Consider the following 23538-nt stretch of genomic DNA (forward strand, 5'->3'; position numbering starts at 1 on the left):
TGCCTAAAATTCTGCACACTTGGAGATTTTTACTTTCTAAGACCTCTAATACTCCCTGGAGTTGTAAAAATTTTGTTCTTCAGATGGTTGTCATATTACAGGCACCCTACATATTCATTTATGTAGGCCAGGCTTTTCTTTTATCTTACTGAATAAATTCTATCTAATGATATTAGCATATCACTCTTTCCATTCTGACCACAGCTCTCCTTTCCATTTTTATCTTGACTATACACATACCCAAAGTCTAACTGAACTGCACCTTTTCTCAACATGCATGGAAAAATCTAATTCTGCCTGTAAAGGCTCACAATATTTTAGATCTTTTGCAACTTTTCACAGCTTAGTTACTTGTGCGTATCTCTCATTCTGTAATTTGTTCCGTTAGCTTTATTTTACAAAGAAGAAAGCTGAGATTCAGAGTTTTAAGAGACTTATTCAAAAGTCCACGATGATACACTAGAGACTGATTAGAATAAAGGAAAAGATAATCAAAACCAAATAATACCTCTGTAGAAAGGAACTAACTTTTCTTTTTTTTCTTTTTATTACTTTATAAGATTGAGAGGTTAGTCATCTTTCTTTGTTAATACTTACTAGGAAAGATTTTGATAATATTCATTTGTGATCATTGTGATGTTTATGTTACTTGTACTTGATATTTATTTTTAATAGGAAAAACTCAAAAGAGAGGCAAAAGAAAACACAGCTACTCTTAAAGAAAAAAAAGACAAGGTAAGAGCATATAATTCTCATAGTTTTAAAACACCAATTCATTTTCTAACATCTACTTAGAAATGATTTTTTGTTTATAAGTAGGAAAATAACATTTTACATATATCATACAATTTCATTTTCTAAATTGTTTCTTGCTATTTATTAATTCAAAAGCATTTTAGCTAAAAATTTCAAAATTTTGTCATTTGGAGATTTGGAGAAGGTTTCAGTCTAATGCAGAAACAAAAAAGAAGAAAAAAAAGAAGGTTTCAGTCTTTCTCTACAATTCTTATTATAGTTTTAATTTAATTAGGTACCTCTGTGTTTCTCTCTTAAGAATTTTTTAATGTTAGAGGCAAAATATTTTCATAAACAATTCTAAAGTTTATTTAGATTATGTCTAATTTTGGGTTTTAAGGGGGCTTAATAAATGACATCCTGTTTTCCTCACTTATATTCTGAACCAATTGAGAAAGACAAGGGAGAATAAAAATAATATTTTTATTATTGAAGACTTTATTAAAAAGTATCAGTATTTTAAATACTGGAGAATGCAGTTTATATTTGAAGGCAATAGGATCTCTTAATCTTGAAATCCCAAATTAGACAAATTTATCTTCTGCCACAAGTAGAGCTTGACTAGCATAGGTCTACCCACTTGATCATCTGCTCTTGTAAAACTTAGGGTATAAAGGAGAAGAGCAGAATTTATGTGTAATTCTAATAGTTCTCAAGGGGAGTAATAAGGAAGAGGCTGAGCTGTATATGTCCAACTTCTCCTTTTCTTTAAATTCACCAATCATATTAAGTAATTTTTTCTCCCCTAAGGAATCAGGAAGTGGTTTGGAATGTTACCCTAGTGGTACTCCCTACATATGGAATGAAACATCAGTCATAGAGAAGAAGAATACCCCTCAGCTTCTAACCTATTTGATAATATAGGATCGTTGCAGAAGAATTTTGATTTAGCAAATTTTTGGTTAAAATGATTAAGAATTTTCTTTACATATAGTGATATAATCTCCTAAGTTCCCACAGAGGTTGCTCTGATTTCCTAAAGTTGTTATGAGAATTAAATGAGATGGTATTTGTAAAACACTTAAAATAGTGCTTGGGACATAGCACATGCCTTATAAATGTTTGTTTGAAAAATACAATAGAGAAAATTGTGAATTTTCTGGAAAGGGATAGTTCAGTATTGTCACATGCAGAATTTTCTTTAGGCTACCAGGGAAATGTCAAATTCCAGATATGGCCACAAGGTGGTGCAGTGACCTTAAATTGTCATTCTCCTACCGGTAGGGAGGAACAATTTGTCCATTAAAGCAGTTACATTTTGGCGGTTCCAAAGTTTACCCCTGATGAATCCAGAGAGCAGTAAAAAAATTGCTCTCATCAAAATTTTGTCATCAACTATGATGTATAAATATGTAGGGAAAAGGATACAGAAATGCAATTCTGAAAAAAATCATACTTGCTAGAAAAAGGATTATGAAATGACAGATCACTAGAATTGCGCAGGAAAGATATAAGCCATCTCATTTAGCCTCTTGATTTGTAGATGAATACATTTAAGCTTGGAGATACTTGAAGATTTACTTAAATAATCTGGAAAGATAGGAAAGATCTAGGAGAAAAGACCATATGATGTACCTGGCTCCTAGTTCAATGATTTTTTTATAGTACATGTAGTTGCCTCTTTATCCTATACTCTAATTTAAAAGCACTGAAAGTTCAGCCACCATGCTTTCAAATTTTGTCCTTGTATTCCCTTTTTGTGTGTGTGTGCTCTAGAGAATTCAGAGAAAGGAGAGATGATCTCAGAAGAACACGGTCCTGTAAAGGAGGGCTCTATAATGAAAGGCAGTAGGAGAACTGAAAGAACACGATTCTAGAAAAAGGGGAATTTGAGTTTCACAGCTAACTAGCTGTGGAATTGAGTAAATTAACATGCCTCAATTTCCTTACAATTTCCTTATGAATAATTGCCACGATTGTATTCGTGGAGATGGTGGCGACCAAAGAAACTGTAAAATAGAAAGTGATGAGCATGAGTTTCATGTAGAATCCCACTAAAGCAACTATTACTAGCTTTTACTAGAAAGTTAGGTCAGGTGCTAAAAGAAGCTGTATACAAAGGTAGAGTGAAAGAGAACTGAGGAAACTGAGTTGAAAAAATGTCAAGTAGTTAGAGTAAACTTGCAATTTATTTATTTAGAATTGAAGCAAATAGCCATTTTCTCAGTTTTTTCCCTGAAAATTTTTCTCATTCTTTACTTTCATAATTATTCTCCTTGCTTTTGGAGGCAAGTTAGGCTGGTGGATAGGAAAAGGCTGATTTTTTATAGGTGAAAAAGAAGAAGTATCAATGTATGAAAGAGAATGAATGAAAATTAGAATAGATTTCCTTCTGACTTTTAGGCTATTGTAATGAACCATAGATTAGGGCTTTTTGCCACCAGGAGTAAGGATTTTTTATTTTTATTTTTTAAAGAGAATCCTCAACTTTTGGTCAGAGAGTTGAGATATCTTGTTTTCATTTTTAAAAATTTAACTTTTATTTTAAGTTCAGGGGTACATGTACAGATTTATTATATAGGTAAACTTCTGTCATGGGGGTTTGTTGTACAGATTATTTTGTCACCCAGGTATTAAACCTATACCCGTTAGTTATTTTTCCTGATCCTCTTCATCCTCCCATCCTGCATGCTCCCATAGGCCCCAGTGTGTTTTGTTGTCTCCCTCTATGTGTCCATGTGTTCTCATGATTTAGCTCCCACTTATAAATGAGGCCATGTGGTATTTGGCTTTCTGTTCCTGCATTAGTTTGCTAATAATAACGACCTCCAGGATATCTTATTTGTTTTCATAGAGGCTCTGTGAAGACAGGCAGGGGCAGATAACATTTGCATCTTAAATGGACAAGTAAAGTGACAAAGAAGATAACTGTAACTTATTCAAACTTATCTAGTCAGTGATAAATTTAGGGATAAATTTGCTTATTTTGTTGTGAATTCTACTAGCTGCTGCACTTTAATTAAATAAATAAATAATTAATGTGACATTTAGTGATGGTTTTATTCATTCTTGTTGTTCAATGCAGAAAACACAAACATCTTTATTGGAAACACCTGAAATTTATTGGAAATTGGATTCTAAAGCAGTTCCTTCACAAACTGTATCTCGAAATTTGACATCAGCTGATCATGGCATATCCAAAGATAAAAGAGACTATCTGTGGACATCTGCCAAAAATACTTTATCTACACCATTGCCAAAGGTTTGTGTCTAAATTTTCCATGTTAGTAGTAATTTTTTAAATAAATAAATAAAGTTCTGTTATCACCATATACCTGGCATCACGCACACATATATAACTATGTGAAACTTTCTTGAAAGTTTCAATTTTTTTTGTGGTATCAGCATGAAATGTAAAGACAAGGTCTTGCTGTGTTGCCTAGGATGGTCTTGAACTCCTGGCCTTAACTCATCCTCCTGTCTTGGCCTCCCAAAGTATTGGGATTATAGGTGTAAGCCACTGTGCCTGGCCTTCAACATGAAATTGTTTCATTTTTTTCGATCACTGTCCACAACTTAATGTCATCTTGGGCAGATTTCATAACTTAATAGTTATTTATCAGTGTTTAAGGCCCTGACACAGGAAATCTGATTCTGACTTGACATTTTATAGCATCACCACAGTTACTACTTCCCTTTGCTGTTTACCCCAATCATCTTGCATCTGTAGTCCTTAGCAGTCATCTTGGAGCAGATGCCTCTAGCAAAGTAGCTCAGTTCTGACTGTCTTTCATATAGCCACTTAATCCATGGGGAATTCATACAACTTTGCCATGCTAAATGGCAGTGCAGATGCTTTACTTTTGATCTCTCTTTCCTCTCTCTCGTTTCCTTTTCCTCTCCTCAGCTAGATACAAAGACAAACAAATTTGCTGCCTACATTCATATCTAACTAGGGAATGAGATGCCAGTCTTTCTTTCTTGGAAGCACTCCTAGTATTCTTTATAAAGATGCTCTTGGAGTTCCTGCCTCACTTGTCTTGGGAGTTGAAAAGGATCTCAATTGTCTCCATCCCACTAAGCTTAAATGTTATGCCTTTTCCTTCTCAGTTTCCCAGTTGTGTTTGATGCTGTCTGCAAGTCTCTGAGACTTTGTTTTTCTTCATTTTTTTTCTATTCCATATCAGTTGAATTATATTCAGGCTCATGGATTCTTCTTCTGCTTGCCCAAATCTGCTATTGAGCCCTTCTAGTAAGTTTTTCATTTCAGCTATTGTATTTTTTAATTTGAGAATTTCTATTTGGTTCTTTTGATAATTTATTTCTTTTTATTGATATTCCATTTAGTGAGATGTTGTTTTCATGCTTTTCTTCATTTCTTTGACATAATTTTCTTTAGCTCTTTGAACATATTTAAAATAGCTGACTTTAAATCTTTGTCTAGTTAAGTCCAATGTCAAGGCTTCCTCAGGGAGAGTTTCTGTTGTTTGTTCTTTTACTTTTCTATTTGGGCCATACTTTCTTCTTTCTTTGCATGTCTCATATTTTTTGTTTAAACTGGCCATTTAAAAATATAACAACTCTGGAAATCAGATTCTCTCCTATTCCCATGATTTGTTGTTGCTACTTGTTGTAGTTATTGTTTGTTTTGTGACTTTTCTAGACTAATTCTGTAAAGTTTGTATTTTTTGTTGTGAGTGCCACTAAAGGTTCTCCTTGATTAGCTTAGTTTTTAGCTAATGTTTGGACACAAATTTCTTCAAATGCCTAGAATCAATAAATTTCCCAATCTTTGTCAAAGGTCTCTATTATATGTGTGTAAGGGCATGCTTTCAACACTTAGCCAGGTAGTTGACAACTCTGCCTTAGCTTTCCATTCCTGCTTGTACAGAACCTCAAGATTAGCCAGTGGTGAAAACTTAGGGCCTTTTCAGGGCCTTCCTGAGCCTGTAGATAGCCCTACACATATGCGTGGCCTTCTATATTTCCAGGAATATATCAAGGCTTTTCAAAGCTTCCCCATGGATATTTCATCTCCTAGCTTTTCTTTCAAGGTTTTTGGTTAGTCTTTTGTCTGTCCCAACTATTCATCACTGCTTCACGTTGCTGCAAAGTTAAAACGTTTGTTGTTTTTGACAAATTCTGCCCCCTACTTCACACACACACCAAGGAGAAGGCATTTTTTTCACTAGTGAGCCCTCAGATTGAATGTTATCAGCTATCAGCCTTGTAAGTGGGATCTTGCAGAGACTCACCAGACAAATCAAATAATGACAATTCTTTGGGAATAAAGCTTTGAAAGAGCTTCAGTTCTGTTCTGTTCTGTCTGGTGGTTGCCAGGCTGCACCAGGAACGTGGGCTGTTATTCTTTAAGGATAACATAGAGCTAGAGCAGGGGATGGGACTGGGGAAGTTAAGACACCACAAAGTTTGGGGTTCCTAAAGAGGTTTAGCCATTTTATTTTATTTTTTTAAAGAATAAGCACTCTCCAGGTGGCTGCAAGCCTTTGGTTAATTTCCAGAGTTCTGAAAAAAACTGATTCCGACAAGTTTTTACCAATATTTTTATGGCTTTTTATGGAGGAGTGAATTTTTAGAGCTCATTACTCTGCCATTTGTACTGATGTCTCTGACCTTAACTTTTTAAATTTAATTTAATTTAATTTTTGTTTTTGTTCTGTTGCCTGGGCTGGGCTGCAGTGGCATGATCATGGCCCACTGCTACCTTGAACTCCTGGCTCAAGCAATTCTCCTGCTTCAGCCTCCTGAGTAGCTGAGGCTATAGGGATGGGCCACCATACCTGGCTATGTTTTTTTAATTAAAAAAAATTTTAGAGTTGGGGTCTTGCTATGTTGCTCAGACTAGTTTTGAACTGGCCTCAAGCAATCCTCCTGCCTTGGTCTTCCAAAGTGCTGGGATTACAGGCATAAGCCACTGTACTTGGCTTTTGACCTTACTTTTTAAAGATACTTTTACAAATTATAAAAATTACAAGATAGTATAGAATGTGAAACAATGACTAATGTGAATTACTTTACCAATATAAAAATAAGCAAGCATATTTTCTCACAAAGTAATAAGGAGTTTTGTAGAGAGAGCAAAGCTCACTCAGTTATTTTTTGCGATCATGATTAGAAATATTAAGGCCCCTAAGATTGTTGATTGCTGAATCTGGAGTGTGTCTGTCTCTCTGTTTCACTCTTTCTCTTTCTTATTTTCTTCAGCAAGTTAAAGGAAAGGCAGAGAAAGTCTACCATTGTAAAATTTTTGAAGAAAGACAACTTATAGTATCAAAAACATTTGAATTAAATTCTTATCCAAAATTTTTGCCTCATATACTTGCCAATAATAATGGAGGTTTCTGATTGCTAAGGACTCAAATTGCCTTAAAATTATTTGTGAAACCCTTTATTAATAATGCATATTTTATTTGATATGATAATGTATTGTTTTTTATTTTTGGATAGGCATATACAGTGAAGACACCAACAAAACCAAAACTACAGCAAAGAGAAAACTTGAATATACCCATTGAAGAAAGTAATAAAAAGAGAAAAATGGCCTTTGAATTTGATATTAATTCAGATAGTTCAGAAACTACTGATCTTTTGGTAAAAATTTTACAAATAATATTTAGTATTTATTTATATTACTTATTTGTATACTATTTTCCTTGATATACATGTATAATATATTTACATAGTACCTACCATTGCAATACTGATATACAGTGGAGCTCTGCTAAAATGCAGATCCTTGTGCTTTTGCAGCATTTCAGAAAAATTAGGGTTCAAATAATTTCCCTGTAAATTTCAGAAAACCTGGCACTTTGAAAATACTTGATATAGCACAATGGGCATACGATATGATTAATCATTGTCTTGTTTTCTAGAAGAATGCCATAAAGGAGTTCTTACTATATTTTTAAAAAGAGAGATGGAGTGAATATTTTACTGTGCCACATCTGTTATTTAGGCATCCCCTCTATTTTGCATATTATATTTGCTCCTTTTACATCACTGGTTGATATTTATATCAAGGTATTGGTTGACAACTATAACATTTCCATCACTCTAAAGACGCTAATGTATTAAGGACAGCATGTTTAAGCAGGCTATTTCCTCTAGCACTTTGTATCACTAATTACTCCCATTCACATATACCACTGTTTTCTGAAGGCATAATAATGGTTTATTGAGAATAATGAAGCTTAGATTCATTTAATTTTTTTAAAAAGGTGAACCATACCAGAGTAAATGGAGCAATGCACCAAAAATTCTTAATGACAAAATCCCAGTTAAATTCACTTGTTTTATTATTCCCACTTATAACTGGAAGATCCTTCAAGCTTTTCTACTACTTTGGGACCCTCTATTTTCATTTTTTTCTGGAATAATGAGTAGTTGAAGTCTTAAAACCCTAACTATTGAAGTTAACATATAGAGTCCCTACTTCAGAACCCCTTTGTTTTATAGATAATTATTAACATCTTAACAATTAAAACTGTGAACCAGGTACTATTGTAAACACTTTATACAACGAAGATTACTTTAATTATTTCTTATAACAATTCCAGCCTTTAGAAATACAGTTGGCCTTCTGTATTCACAGGTTCTACATCTGTGTATTCAACCAACTACAGGCCAAAAAATTTGAAAAAAATAAAAAATAACAATTCAGTAGAAAATAATATAAATAAGAAAGCAATACAACATAACTATTTATATAGTGTTTACATTGTATTGGGTATTATAAGTAACCTAGAGATGATTAAAGTATACAGGAGGAAGTACATAGGTTACATGCAAATATTATATCATTTTACATAAACATCCACAGATTTTGGCATGCATGGAGGGATCCTGATCCAATCCCCCATGGATACTAAGAGATCACAGTATATACTGTTCTTTCCAGTTTACAGATGAGGAAACTGAGTCACACAAGTATATTTTTCAAGATCACATAGTTAGTAAGACATGGAACCAAAATTTGAACACAGTCTGGCTTCATAGACTATGTAAGTCATTGCACATGATAACTGCCAATTCAAAATGTAGTCCAGATATATAAAAATGTAATGAGAATTAGAAAGAAAATGAGCTTTAGAATTAAACATTCTAGGATTGTAATCCCTGTTATTATTCTAGCAGTTTGAGTTTAGGCCAATTTCTTAGCTGATCTGAGATTCAGAATGATTCAACATGATTTCATTTCATTTCTAAAAGGAGCATCACAAACTTGCAACACAATAAACATATTACAGTATTATAGAATTGCACACAATTGTTCAAACTAATCTAAAAACACATTTAACAATCAGTTTCCTGGTTATAATTATTATATGAACCTATTAGTCATTTTGTAATTTTCTTAGCTTATGTAGTTAAATTTTGAACATTCAAATTATAAAAATTAAGATTTAAAAATGGGTTGTTGAGCATGACCTCAGGAAGATGGTGGAGTAGGAAGTGCCAGGAATCCATCTCTCTACCTAGACAAAAAGTATACTGGCAGAAACTGTCTGAAGTAACTATTTTATAAATATGCAGTCTTATTTGAATGTTTATAGCTTCCAGGGGAAAGGTTAGCTGGTAAATTGCAGTTAATTTAGGTTGATTTCAGCCTAAAGTATGATAGCAGCTACCAGTCTCCCCAGCCTACAGTCCTGTGTCAGGAACCCATGCTCATGTTCCTTGAGTGACTTGCTGTGCCAGAGGAGGCAATAGGACTTGTCCTTCAAACATCAGAGTTCAGTGTTTCAACCCCCACTGGCTGAAGCAACTTCCAGGAATTTACATGAAGCACATCGATCTTTTTTTTTTTTTTCCTTTTCTCTTTTTCCATCTTTACCCTTTGGGAAGCCAGGCATTTAAGGATTAGGATATTCAAAAGCAAAGCAAAAAGGAATTTAGCTATAGCACATGTTTAAGCAAAGAGGCTTAAAAAAGACTGGAGAAGACCATAAGCTTTATCTCAGGCTGATCCCTGGCACAGACTTTCAACAGTAAAACAAAAGAAAACAGAACACAAACAAAAACAGAAAATCCTGGGGAAGAGGGAAAATCTTATTTCCAGAGTTACCAAAGTATAATATTCAAATGTCCAGTTTTCAACAACAAGGGCCAGGCACAATAGCTCACGCCTGTAATTTCACCACTTTGGGAGGCCAAGGTAGGAAGGTTTCTTGAGGCCAAGAGTTTGAGACTAAGTTGGGCAACAGTGAGACCCTCTCTATACAAAAATTTAAAAAATTAGCCAGGTGTGGTGGCACATGGCCTGTAGTCTAACTACTCAGGAGGCTGAGGTAGAAAGATCACTTGAGCCCAGGAGTTCAAGGTTATAGTCAGCTATGATCATGTCACTGCACTCCAGCCTAGGTGACAGAGACCTTGTCTCTAAAAATTTTTTTAAACCAAAAGACCAATAGTAACAAATCATAAGGCATACAAATAAATAGGAAAATATGATCCATTCAAAGGAACAAAACAAACCAACAGAAATTATCCTTGAGGAAGCTCAGACATTGGAATTACTAGACAAAGACTTCAAAACAGCTGTCTTAAAGTAGCTCAAATTGCTAAAGGAAGACATGGACAAAGAAAAAAAAACCCTAATTGTGTATGAATAAAATGAGAATATTGATAGAGAGTTAGAAATTATAAAAAGAACCAGAAAAAAACTCTGGAACTGAAAGTACAATAACTGAAATGAGAAACCCACTAGAGGGATTTAAAAGCAGATTTGAGTAAGCAGAAAAAAGAATTGGTGAACATAAAGATAGACAATTGAAGTTACTGAGTCTGATAAATGGCAAAAAAAAAAGAAAGAAAAAGAAAAGAAAAGTGAACAGAGCCTCAGAGTCTTGTAGCACACCATCAGCTGGGCCAATATATACATTGTAGGAATTCCAGAAGGAGAAGAGGGAGAGAGGAAGAGGTGGGGGGAGGAGGTGGGGGGGGTAGACAGAGAGAGAAAAAGAGAGAGAGAGGTAGAAAGAGTTATATGAAGAAATAAATGCTAAAAACTTCCCAAATTTTGATGAAAGACATGAATATACAAATTCATGAAGCTCAACAAACTCCAGTAAGCCCCCATCAAGACATTTTATAATCAAACTGTTGGGAGAAAAAATGAATCTTGAAAGCAGCAAGAGAGATGCAACTCATTACATGCAAGTTATTCCCAACAAAATTATCAGCTGATTTTTCATCAGAAATGTTAGAGGCCAGAAGACAGTGAATTTATATATTCAAAGTGCTGAAAGACCAAAATTATCAACTGAGAATTTTATATCCAGCAAAACTGTCATTCAAAATGAAGTAGAAATTGAGATATTTCCAGATAAACAAAAGCCATAAAGAGTCTGTTACCACTAAACCTGCTCTTCAAAAAGTACTAAAGGGACATCTTCAGATGGAAAGGCTGCTAGACAGTGAAGCTGTATGAATAAATAAATATCTCTGGTAAACGTAAATACATGGGCAATTTATAAAAGCTAGTAGTATTGTTATTCTGGTTTGTAACTTCAGTTTTTATTTTCTATATGATTTTAAAGACAAATGCATATAAATGGTTAATTTATGTTACTAGGCACACAATGTATAAAGATGTAGTTTGTGACATCAATAACAGAAAATGGGCTGGGCACAGTGGCTCACACCTGTAAACCCAGCATTTTGGGAGGCTGAGGCAGGTGGAAGTTTGAGACCAGCCTGGGTAACACAATGAGATCCTGTCTCTACAAAAAATATGGAAATTAGTCAGGCATTGTGGTGCACATCTGTAGACCCAGGTACTTAGGAGGCTGAGGTGTAAGGATCATTTGAGCCTAGGAGGTCAGGGATGCAGTGAGCCATAATCACACCACTGACCTCCAGCCTGGGTGACAGAATTAGATCCTGTCAAAACAAAACGAAACAAAACAAAAAACCAAAAAAAAAAACCCCAAAAACAAAACAGGGAAGATGGAGCTGTGTAGGGGCAGAGTTTTTATAGGCTATTGAAGTTCAGTTGGTATAAATTTGAATTAGATTGTTATAACATTAGGAAGTTAAATGTAATCTCCATGGTAACTACAATGAAATTGTATAATATACACAAAAAGAAATGAGAATGGAATCAGAATGTTCAAGTACAAAAGTCACCTAAGTGGAAAATAAGACAGTAATGGAGGAGACAAAACCCTATAATAAAGGAGACAAAACCCTATAAGACATATTGAAAACAAATAGCAAAATTCAGAGCTATGTCTTTCCTTATATATCATTACTTTAAATGTAAATAGGTTATACTCTCCTATCAAAAGATATAGATTGGCAGAATATATTTTAAAAACATGAAAACTATATGCTGTTTTCAAGACACTCATTTTAGATCCAAAGCCACAAATTGATAAAACGTGGAAGAATGGAAAAAGATACTCTGTGCATATAGTAACCAAAAAATAGCTGAAGTGTCTATACTACTATCAGACACAATAGACTTTAAATTAAAAAGTGCAAGAAACACAAAGGACATTAATAATAAAAAGTTTAATATAGCAAGAAGATATGACAATTTTAAACATGTCCACGCCTAATAACAGACCTTCTAAATATATGAAGCAAAACTTCATAGAATTGAAGGGAGAAATAGACAGTTCTAAAATAATTGTTGGACACTTCAGTAACCCACTTTCAATAATGAATAGAACAACCAGACAGAAGATAAGGAAATAGAGGACTTGAACAACACAATAAGCTAATTAGGTCTAACAGACACGTATAACATTCTACCCAACAACAACAGCATACATATTCTTTCAGGTGCCCACGAGACATTCCCCAGGATAGATCATATGTTAGGTCACATATCTCATAGGTTTTAAAGGATAGACATTACACAAGATATTTTATTTGACCACAATGGGATGCAGTTAGAAATCAATAAGATAAGGAAAACTGGAATATTTACAAATTTGTGGAAATTAAACAACACACTCTTAGCCAATCAGTGGGTCAAAGAAGAATTCACAAGGGAAATTAGAAAATACTTAGAGATTAATGAAAAGGACAACACGATATACCTAAACTTATGGGATACAGCAAAAACAGTGCTCAGAGGGGAATTTGTAGTTATAAGTGCCTATTAAGAAAGATCTCAAATCAGTAACCTAACTTTATACCTTAGTAAATAACTAGAAAAAAAAGAGCAAACTAAACTCAAACCTAGTAGATTGAGGGAAATAATAAAGATTAGAACAGAGCTAAGTTAGAGAATAGAAAACAAGAAAGTCAATGAAACCAAAAATAGTTGGTTCTTTGAAAAGATCAACAAAATAGGCACACCTTTAGCTAGAGAGAGAGAACAAAATTAAAAATGAAAGTGGGGATACTACTGACCATTCAGAGATAAAATGAATCATAAGACAATACTATAAATAATTGTATGCCAACAAATTAGATAACCCAGAAGAAATGGAAATATTCCTTATAACTCACAAATTCCTTAGATGAACTCAAAAAGAAATAGAAAAACTCTATAGACCTGTAACAATTAAAGAGTTTAAATTGGTAATCAAAAACCTCAACAAAGAAAAGTTCTGGACCAGTTGGCTTCATTGATAAATTCTACCAAATATTTAAAGAATTAACACTAGAGCTTCTGGATAACTGAACACAGGGAATTTCCCACAGGGTGGCACACCCAAGAAAGGCATGAAAATGCCATGCACCTTCCCCCATACCTTGCCCTACGCATCTCTTTATCTGTATCCCTTGCATACAGATAATATTAGTAATCACCTCACAGGTTTTTTTGAGAATAAGTTAAATAATGCTTATAAAATGTTTAGCAGATCATCTGGCACAGGGCAAATGATCAATTAATATTAAAATTGTGATTATTATTACTGGAAGCTTGAATCCAAATACACTGATAGAGGAGTATAAATTGGTAAAAACTTCTCAGAATAAAAATTTGACATATATGTTAAGACCTTAAAAATAATTAACATCAATTCTTCTTAAATTCTTCCAAAAAGTTGAAGAAGGAACACCTCCTAACTCATTGTATGAGGCCAGCATTAATTACCTTGATACCAAAGCATATAAAGGCACCACAAGAAAGGAAAATTACAGACCATTATCTCTTATGAATTAGATGTAAAACTACTCAACAGAATATTGGCAAATCAAATTCAATAGCATATTAAAAATTATTTGCCATGGCCAAGTGGAATTTATCCCAGGAATGCCAGGGAGGTTCAACATAAGAAAATAAAGCAGTGTAATAAACCACATTAATAGAGCAAAGGAGAAAATAGCCATATCATCATCGTGATGCAAAAAAAGGTACCTGACAAAATCCAACATGCTTCATGGTAGAAAACCTCTCAGAAAATTAGGAATAGAGGGAAATCTCCTCAACATGATAAAGGGTATTTATGGAAACCCCTAGCTAACATCATACTCAATGGTGAAAGACTGAAAGACTTACCCCCTAATATTAAGAATGAGGCAGGGTGCCCACTTTCACTGCTGCTATTCAACATTGTACTGTAAATTCTAACTAGAGATACTATAAAAGAAAAAGCAATAGAAGGCATTCAGATGGAAAGGAAGAGGTAAAACTGCCTCTCTTCACAGATGACATGATCCTATGCATAGAAAATTGCGAAGACTCTTTAAGAAAGCTATTAGAGCTAATAAATAAATTCAGCAAAGTTGTAGGGTACAATATCAACATACAAAAATTGATTATGTTTTTATATACCAGTGATGAACAATCAAAAAATGAAATTAAGAAAGCAATTCTATTCACAATAGCATCTAAAAGAATTTAGATACTTAGGAACAAATCTAACCAAGGAAGTAAAATACTTGTACACTGAAAATTACAAAACACTGGTGAGAGAAATTTTGAAAGACCTACATAAATGGAAAGACATCCTATGTTTATTGATAGAAAGACTAAATATTGTTAAGATGTCAGTAGTACCCAAATCTCCAGATTCAATGCAATTTCTATAAAAATTCCAACAATTTTTTTTGCATAAATGGAAAAAATACTCAAATTAATATGGAATTGCAAAGGGCCCCAAAAGGCTAAAACAGTCTTGAAAAATAAGGATAGAGTTGGAGGACTCACAGTTCCTAACTTTGAAACTTACTACAAAGCTAGTAATTAAAACAGCATAGTACTTGTATAAGGTCAGACATGCAGACCAATGGAATAGAATAGAGAGCCTAGAGATAAACCCTTACACACATAGTCAGTTGATTTTTGACAAGAGTGCCAAGACCATTCAATGGGGAAGGAACATTTTTTTCAACATATGGTGCTGGGAAAACTGTCCACATGTCAAAAGAATTAAGTTGGATCCTTTATATCATATAAAAAATGACTCAAAATGAATGAAAGACCTAAACTTAAGAGCTAAAACTATAAAACTATAGATGAAAACACTGTCAAAATCTTCATGACATTGGATTTGGCAGCAACTTTTATGGATGACACCAAAAGCACAGGTAATGAAAGAAAAAAAAAGATAAATTGGACTGCATCAAAATTAAGAACTGTTGTGAATTAAAGGAGACTATCAAGAAAGTGAAAAGACAAGGTAAATAGTGAGAGGAAATATTTAAAAATCATATATATGACAAGGGATTGATATCTAGGATATATAAAGAACTCCCACAATTAATAACCACAAAAAGTCCCAATTGAAAAGTGGGGAGAAAAGATTCGAATAGCCATTTCTCCAAAGATGAAACATAAATGGCCTATAAACACATGAAAAGATGAATGCTACGAAGAGTCATGAGGACAGATGATAAGGTTTTGTTGTTTTAAATTGAATTAACTTATTAATCATTTTTATATGGAGACTCATGATGAATAATCAATTACCTTGCACTAAGTAAAATTGTAACGATAGTTTAAACCACATGATTTTAAAGATAATTTATCTTGTTTAAGCTGGTCAGTTGGTACACACGGATTCTGAGTATATCTGCAAAGGTAGCTCTATGACTTATTTATTGAATTCTGTTGAAATCTTAGATTTATAAAAATCTGTTTGAAATTTCTCATCCATGAAGCTTCTGAAGTTTTTGTTAAATGTGGCTTTAATGAGCATGAAAAAATTGTGTGAACTGACTGCTTACATGACTAAATTGTGTTTCATATTCATTAAGAGAAGGGTTTCTGGAGCCAGATTACCTGAATTTGAATTTCCTTCCACCTCTTCCTAGCTATATAATCTAGGGTACATTACTTAATATTTGTATGCCTGAGTTTTCTCACTTGCAAAATGGGGATAATGGTATACCTACTTTATAAAATTGTTATGAAGATTAAAAGGAATTAAAATATGCAAAGTGATTAAAATAGAGACTGGTACTAGAAAGTACTAAATAAGTGTTAGCTATCATTATTTGGGAGAATTACAATAATTGTAAATTAAGTGACAACATTATATTTATTTGTTATTTTGGTATAATACACATAAAACTTACCATCTTAACTATTTTTAATTATATAGTTCAATGTTATTAAATACATTTATAATGTTGTGTAACCATCACCACCATCCAGCTCCATAACTCTTCATCACAACTAAAACCTTCTACCCATTAAACAATAACTCTTTATTCCACTTTCCCCCAGGCCCTGGCAGCCACCATTCTACTTTCTGTCTCTATGATTTTCCCTACACTAAATATCTCATATAAGTAGAATCATACAGGATTTGTTCTTTTGTGACTAGTTTTTTTTTTCATTTATGTCCTCAAGGTTTATCTATGTTGTAGCATATATCAGAATTTTCTTCCTTTTTGAGGCTGAATAATATTCCATTGTATGTATACACCACATTTTGCTTATTTATTCATCCATGGATGGATACTTGATTCATCCATGGATGGATACATGGATGGATACATGGATGGTTGCTTCCATGTTTTAACTATTGTGAATAATGCTGCTATGAACATGGGTGTACAATTATCTCTTCAAGACTCTGCTTTCAATTCTGTTGAGTATATATCCAGAAGTGGAATTGCTGGATCATAGATAATATTATAAGATTTTTTAGAATTATAAATACTTGTTATAAGTTATAAATGTGAGTTTGAATAAACAGGGTCAGGGAAGGAGGACAAGATGGCATTATAAAGACTCTGAAACTGAAATAGAAATCAGTAGAGAAATGCTACTCGCTATACATGTCTTGTATTTCACATAGCCTTTCAGTAATATAGTTAATAGAATAAAAATCTAGGTCCTTTCTTGGCCAATTGATTTATTTTGTTACTGTTTTCTTTGTTTGGTCTTCTTTCTTCTCTCTATAATCTTCTTTCTCTTTCCTCCTCCCTTTGCCCTTCTCCCTTCTACATCCTTCCTCTTTCTACTCTTTGTTCTCCTCACATGTGATATGTTGACAAAATGTTAATAATATAATATTAATGGTGGTAAACCCAACATCATATTTTTTTATTTTTCTTCAAGAGCATGGTTTCAGAAGAAGAGACATTGAAAACACTGTATAGGAACAATAATCCACCAGCTTCTCATCTTTGTGTCAAAACACCAAAAAAGGTAGCTTTTAAATTTTATTTCAGAAAGCAAATTTTAAAAGCTGCGCTTAAAAAAATTAAACATGTTATGATTTTTAAATTTTATTTTGTATTCAGGCCCCTTCATCTCTAACAACCCCTGGATCTACACTGAAGTTTGGAGCTATAAGAAAAATGCGGGAGGACCGTTGGGCTGTAATTGCTAAAATGGATAGGAAAAAAAAACTAAAAGAAGCTGAAAAGTTATTTGTTTAATTTCAGAGAATCAGTGTAGTTAAGGAGCCTAATAACATGAAACTTATAGTTAATATTTTGTTCTTATTTGCCAGAGCCAAATTTTATCTGGAAGTTGAGACTTAAAAAATACTTGCATGAATGATTTGTGTTTCTTTATATTTTTAGCCTAAATGTTACCTACATATTGTCTGGAAACCTGTCATTGTATTCAGATAATTAGATGATTATATATTGTTGTTACTTTTTCTTGTATTCATGAAAACTGTTTTTACTAAGTTTTCAAATTTGTAAAGTTAGCCTTTGAATGCTAGGAATGCATTATTGAAGGTCATTCTTTATTCTTTACTATTAAAATATTTTGGATGCAAATATGTGCTTCTTATTGATTCTGTTAGGTCCTATAAACAGCTCATCATTATAATTTTGAGGGAATATTATTCATTTTAAAGTCTTGAGAGCATTGTAGAGGAGTTTTGTACTTCTGAGGCAGCTTTGACTTTTATTTTATGAAATTGAGAAATGGCTTTTAGTGGCAGGAAAAAGTGGCTATACCAGTATGACTTCCTGAAATATTTAATTTATACAACATTTATTAAGCAAATATTGATTAATGTTTACTAAGAGTCAAACAGAGTTCTAGATACTGGGGATGTAATAGTGAACAAAACAGAAAAATAACTTGTGTTTTCCTAGAGCTTACATTCTGGTGAGGGAAATAGACAATTAACAAAATAAATAAAACACAGTATATTAGTTAATGATAACTGCTAAGAAGAAAAATAAAACAGGGAAGAGTATTAAGGAGTATAAAGAAGGCTATGTTTTAGGTATGATATCCCTTACTGAAGTGACATTTGAGTGAAGATATGATTAAAACAGCAACTGAGCCTGGGGTTACCTAAGGGAATAACATTTCTCATAGAAGGAATAGGAAGTACAAAGGCCCAGAGGTGGGAGTGTGCCTAGCATATCTGGGAAGCAGCAAGAGCCCAGTATTGGGAAGGATAGTGAGGAAAAGGAAGAGTAGAAGGAAGAGAAGGCCTAATAGTTAATGGGATGAGGATTTTGAGTGGGCAGATTATGTAGCACTTTAGGCCACTGTAAGAACTTTGGCTTCTCTGAATATGATGTGACATTAGTAGATGATTTTGAGCAAGGAAGAACCATGATCTGACTTATGTTTTAACAATATCTTTCTGGCTGCTATATTGGGAACAGATTGAAAAGGGGACATAAATAAACAGGAGATTATTTTAGTAATGCCTGTGAAAGATGGTAATGGCTTAAACAGGAGCAAGAGCAGCAGAGGAGTAAAGTAGTTAACTTTTGGATATATTTTGAAGATATAGGTAGAATATGAAAGAAAGAGAATGGGCAATATTTTTGGCCTGAACAGCGTAGTTTTGCACATGTTAGGTTTGAAATACCTGTGAGACATCCAAATAGAGATGGTAAGCAGGCTTAGAGACAAGTCCAGACTAGTGATATAAATTTGGGAGTCAACATCATATTTAAAGCTATCAGACTGGATGAGAACATTTACAGTCATGGGAGTGAGTGTACCTAGGAAAGAGAACAGGTCAGAGAGATGAGAAGGGGCCATCAAAGGACTGGCCAGAGTGGTAGTAAAAAAAGTAGGCTATGGTTTCTTGGAAGCCAAGCAAGAAAGTATTTCAAAGAAGAGGGAGTGAAAAATTGTGTTAAATGCTAATCAGAGGTAAAGTAAAATTGATTAATGTGTTATTAATATGAAGGTCATTGGTAATCTTAATGTCAGTTTTAGTAAAGTGGAGCTTGATTGGAAGGGCTTAAAGGAAAAAGGGGGAGAGTAAGCAGAGACAGCTATTTCTATCAGGTGTAATAAACTCAAGAAGTTGTACTTCACATGAAGATGATAAATAGGGAAGTTACTGGAAAGGGAAATGGATCAACAGAAGGTATTTTTGTTAAGACATAAGAATTAATAGCATATCTAAATAATTAGAGGAAGATTCAGAATGGGGAAAATGATGATGTGGGAGAGAAAGGGGAATTTTTTGTAGAATGTCGTAGCAGGGAAGAGGGATGGAATTTAGTGGGTAATTAAAACTGTTGGGCCTTCGGTAGGAGAATAGACACTTCTGCCATAGCAACAGGAAAAAAGAAAGAGTATATGGCGCAAGAAGATGGTAAGTGTATGGGAATTTGTAGAAGTTTTGGTTCCATAATTTCAGTTTTCTCAGTGAAGCTGGAATTAAGATCATGCACTGAGAATGAGGATAGGGAAGACAGTGTTGGAGGTTGTGGAGAGAAAAGTAAGTATGAAAGACTCAGTAGGAAAGTGAATGGGCTTTATGAAAACAATGAATACATGAATAAAAATGGTTTTAGAGTTATCTGTAAATAACTATAGTGAAGTAAAATTAGAATCCTCTTATGGTGTAGATTATGTTTGTAGGAAAGGCTAACCAAGAAAAAATGGAAATGCAATAACATTACAGAAATTATTTTGTTCCTCCTTTAATTTGTGTGACTACAACTATACTCTCTTAACTGGCCATGGTCTTGTGATTTCTAGCTTTTGATCTCTTAATTGAAACTTTGTAATAAGTCTCCTGAGCAAGCATTTTTGGAGAATTATTGGTCTTGAAAATGTGAAATTTCACATTTGAAGCTATATATTTTCAAATATTAAAAATAATAATATAAATAAATATATTTTCAAATTAAAATAACTAATATATTAATCTATACATTTAATGTAGTTTTAATTTAAACATTTACAATAAGACTAGTCTGTTAAGCTATATATTTTCAAGTATTTAGAATAAGACTAGCTGCTCTGGCTAACTATTGATTTACTTCTAACTTACCTAAAGTCCAACATAATGTTTCTGTTTAGTGAGAACCATTCCTCTAGGCAGTCATTCAGGAACCCTGGCTCCTTTCAACTTCTAATTCTGCCATCTTCAGGAGCTGGCTTCCAGGTTTATGCTAAAAGGGAAACACCATGGAGTATCCATGTGGGAAGTTTCTAATGACCTAGCATGAAAGAGATTATATAGCACTTCCACCCACATTTCACTTTCTAGAACCAAGTCAATATGGCCACACCTAACTTCAGGGGAGACTGTGACCCATGTTCCAGTTATCTCTCAGGAGATTAGGGAAAAGGGTAAACAACTAGCCAGTCTGCCACAATTAGTTCACAGTCTTTAAATTTTCAAATATTGTTCTTCCTTGCTTTTAGTTAAAACAAAACGAATTAGTTAAGGCTCCTAAGTTTTGGAAGATTGCTTCTCCTTGCTGTTCCTTGAACATGCTGGGTGTCTTCCTGCTTTATAACGCCCCTCCTTCCTCCAGCATTTCTTATTTCTCTTATATCTTCTAACATACTGTATACCTTATTTGGTATGTTTATTATTCATTGTCTCTCCTCACAAGAATGTAAACTTCACAAAGGGATTTTTGTTTCCTTTGCTTTGGCTTTCCTTTCCAAGTGGCTAGAATCATGCCTGGCCCATAGTAGGTACTCAATATTTCTTGAATAAGTAAAATATTAATACATATTTAAGAAAAACATACATATACCATATTAGTGATTCTTACAATAAGTAAAACCTTACAACCTAAATGTTGAGTGTCTGATTTAAAAATAAGATTAGATGTTGGAAACTAGAAAAATCATGAAATTTTCTAAAAGCATATTATTATAGTATCCTATATTTGACTCTTCTTTGCACTCTGGAGAGTTCAGTTTTGACAATAAAGTCCCCCCCAAAAATTTATAACTAATATTATTGTTTTTACTTTTAAACTACTCCTTTAAAAACCACTAGTCTTAATGAACAATTGGCAAATTCATAATTTGATTATTTAATTATGAAAATTATGTAAGCTAACTATGAGATTATTAACTAATGCCTTTTTAAACATTGAATGCATTTTGGAGGTTATTATAGGAAGCAGCTTTTGAAAAAGCCTATTTTTAAGTTGGTAGGAAACTCTTCCTGCCTTTTAGCCACTCTTTGTGAGATTGACTTCATCTGATGCATTTAGGATCAATCAGATGTGTTTAGAAGTAGGCATATGGGATACACACTATTCTCTGTCTCTCTCTTGAGTGTGGAGCTTCCTACAGGAATCACATGATCATCTCTATGCTGCAAGTTTTATAGGGCGGGTGGAAGAGTGGTCCTGTTGTGAGGGGATAAATTCAATAAAATAAAAATTCAGAAGAATATTTGCAAGTTCCAGTATTTTGATGAATAGGCTGGGCACTTTGAGAAGGAAATAGAGTGGCATTCAGAGGAATTAACATACAAATATTGAAACTCTGATGTGGCTTTGGTGGCACTAATCTGGAAAATAGCCATATAGGAATTTTCACTTGTTGGGTCTTTATAGCTTATGGTAGTCTTATCTTTACATGAGTTACTGTTTTTACAGAAACAGGCTGCAAGTTCTGGGTGTTAAGCGAATAGTGCATAAGCTTTATCTGAAGCAAAAATGAGCATTTAATATGTCTGCAGGCCATAAACTTCAGAAGATGCATGGCCTGAAGGGGCCTCAGCCAAATTATTGGCTATTAAAAAACAAATATTAGCCACACTAGACTGGGCAAAGAGGTGAGACTCAGTCAGAGATAATACTTTGTGTATATTTTGATGATGGAACCAAAAAGATTTCTGGAGATAAGAATTAAGTGAGGGAAAGAGAAGGGACAAAGTTTGGTTTTGAAGTACGGTTTTGGGCATATGTAATATTTGAGATATTTTAGATACCCAAGTGGAGATATTGAGTAGACCATTGGATAAATGAATCTAGAATTCTCCAGAAGGGTAAGTATTTAGTAATCATTGACATATAGGTTCTATTTAAAATACAGAACTGAATGCACTCTTTTTACAGTAATAAATGTTAGTTATAAAACAGAAAGGAATTATTACCAAGCCTTGAGGTAAAGGAATATTTGAAAGTGAAGCAATAAATTAAGAGCCACAAAAAAGCTAAGAAGGAGGGACTGCTGCAGGAGGGAAAAAGCAAGTGTAAGGGATGATGGAAGCCTAAAGAACAAAGTGATTCAAGAAGAAGGGAATATTCCCCTGTGTGAAATCCTAATGAGCATGAAAGCAGAAAATAAATAATTGGACCTATGGCTATATGTATGATATAATCTCTGCTCTCAATGACTCACAGTCAAGGAGCAAAATTTTATATGTAAACAAATGAATCAATTATAATTAATTTGACCGTACACACATGTAAGAGCTACAGAGAAGTGAATGATAATTTCATGACATAAATGCAGGCATCAGAGAAGGACTTCTGGGTTTTGGACATAAATGGGAGTGCTATAGGTGTATAAGGAGGACAAGAGACAACCAAGACATAAGAAATCGCAATATAAAGGATGAAGTGAAGAATAGTTAGGAGAACCAAGCCATGGTCTCTTCATGTAGGATTTTATGTGTTATATTGCAAAGCCTGGACTTTTCTGGTGTGGGAAATGGAATAGAGAATAAGCAAAGAAAATCAGACTCTATTATTTAAATATGGTATTAAAATGTTTTTATTTCAATAAGCTTTGGGGAACAGGTGGTATTTGGTTACATGGATAAGTTCTTTTGTGGTGATTTGTGAGATTTTGGTGCACCCATCACCTCAGCAGCGTACACTGTACCCAGTGAGTAGTATTTTATCCCTCACCCCCTCCTGTCTTTCCTCCGTGAGTCCCCAAAATCCACTGTATCATTTTTATGCCTTTGTGTTGTCATAGCTTAGCTCCCACTTATTAGTGGGAATATACAATATCTGGTTTTTCATTCCTGAGTTACATCACTTAGAATAATGGTCTCCAATTCCATCCAGATTACTGCAAATGCCATTATTTCATTCCTTTTTATGGCTGAATAGTGTTCCATGGGGCTGGTTCCATGTTTTTGCAATTGTAAATTGTGCTATAAACATGCATGTGCAAGTGTCTTTTTCCTATAATGACTTCTTTTCCTCTGGGTAGATACCTGG

General features: G+C 33.8%; 1 protein-coding gene across 3 annotated transcripts in view; it reads left to right on the forward strand.

The window, feature by feature from the left end:
* The window catches only part of SYCP1 (synaptonemal complex protein 1), a 137880-nt gene extending 119979 nt beyond the window's left edge, over positions 1–17901 (forward strand). For all 3 annotated transcript variants that reach the window (XM_031004128.3, XM_031004131.3, XM_055356133.2), the window contains 5 exons: positions 676–735; positions 3821–3997; positions 7204–7347; positions 17228–17317; positions 17413–17901. In XM_031004128.3, the coding sequence (XP_030859988.2) occupies positions 676–735; positions 3821–3997; positions 7204–7347; positions 17228–17317; positions 17413–17550 (609 nt within the window). In that variant the 3' untranslated portion in view covers positions 17551–17901. The remainder of the gene's footprint in view (positions 1–675; positions 736–3820; positions 3998–7203; positions 7348–17227; positions 17318–17412) is intronic.
* Positions 17902–23538: the final 5637 nt, after the last annotated feature.

The sequence above is a fragment of the Gorilla gorilla genome, chromosome 1 (genome assembly GCF_029281585.2).
Source record: "Gorilla gorilla gorilla isolate KB3781 chromosome 1, NHGRI_mGorGor1-v2.1_pri, whole genome shotgun sequence".
NCBI classification, from domain to species: Eukaryota; Metazoa; Chordata; class Mammalia; order Primates; family Hominidae; genus Gorilla; species Gorilla gorilla.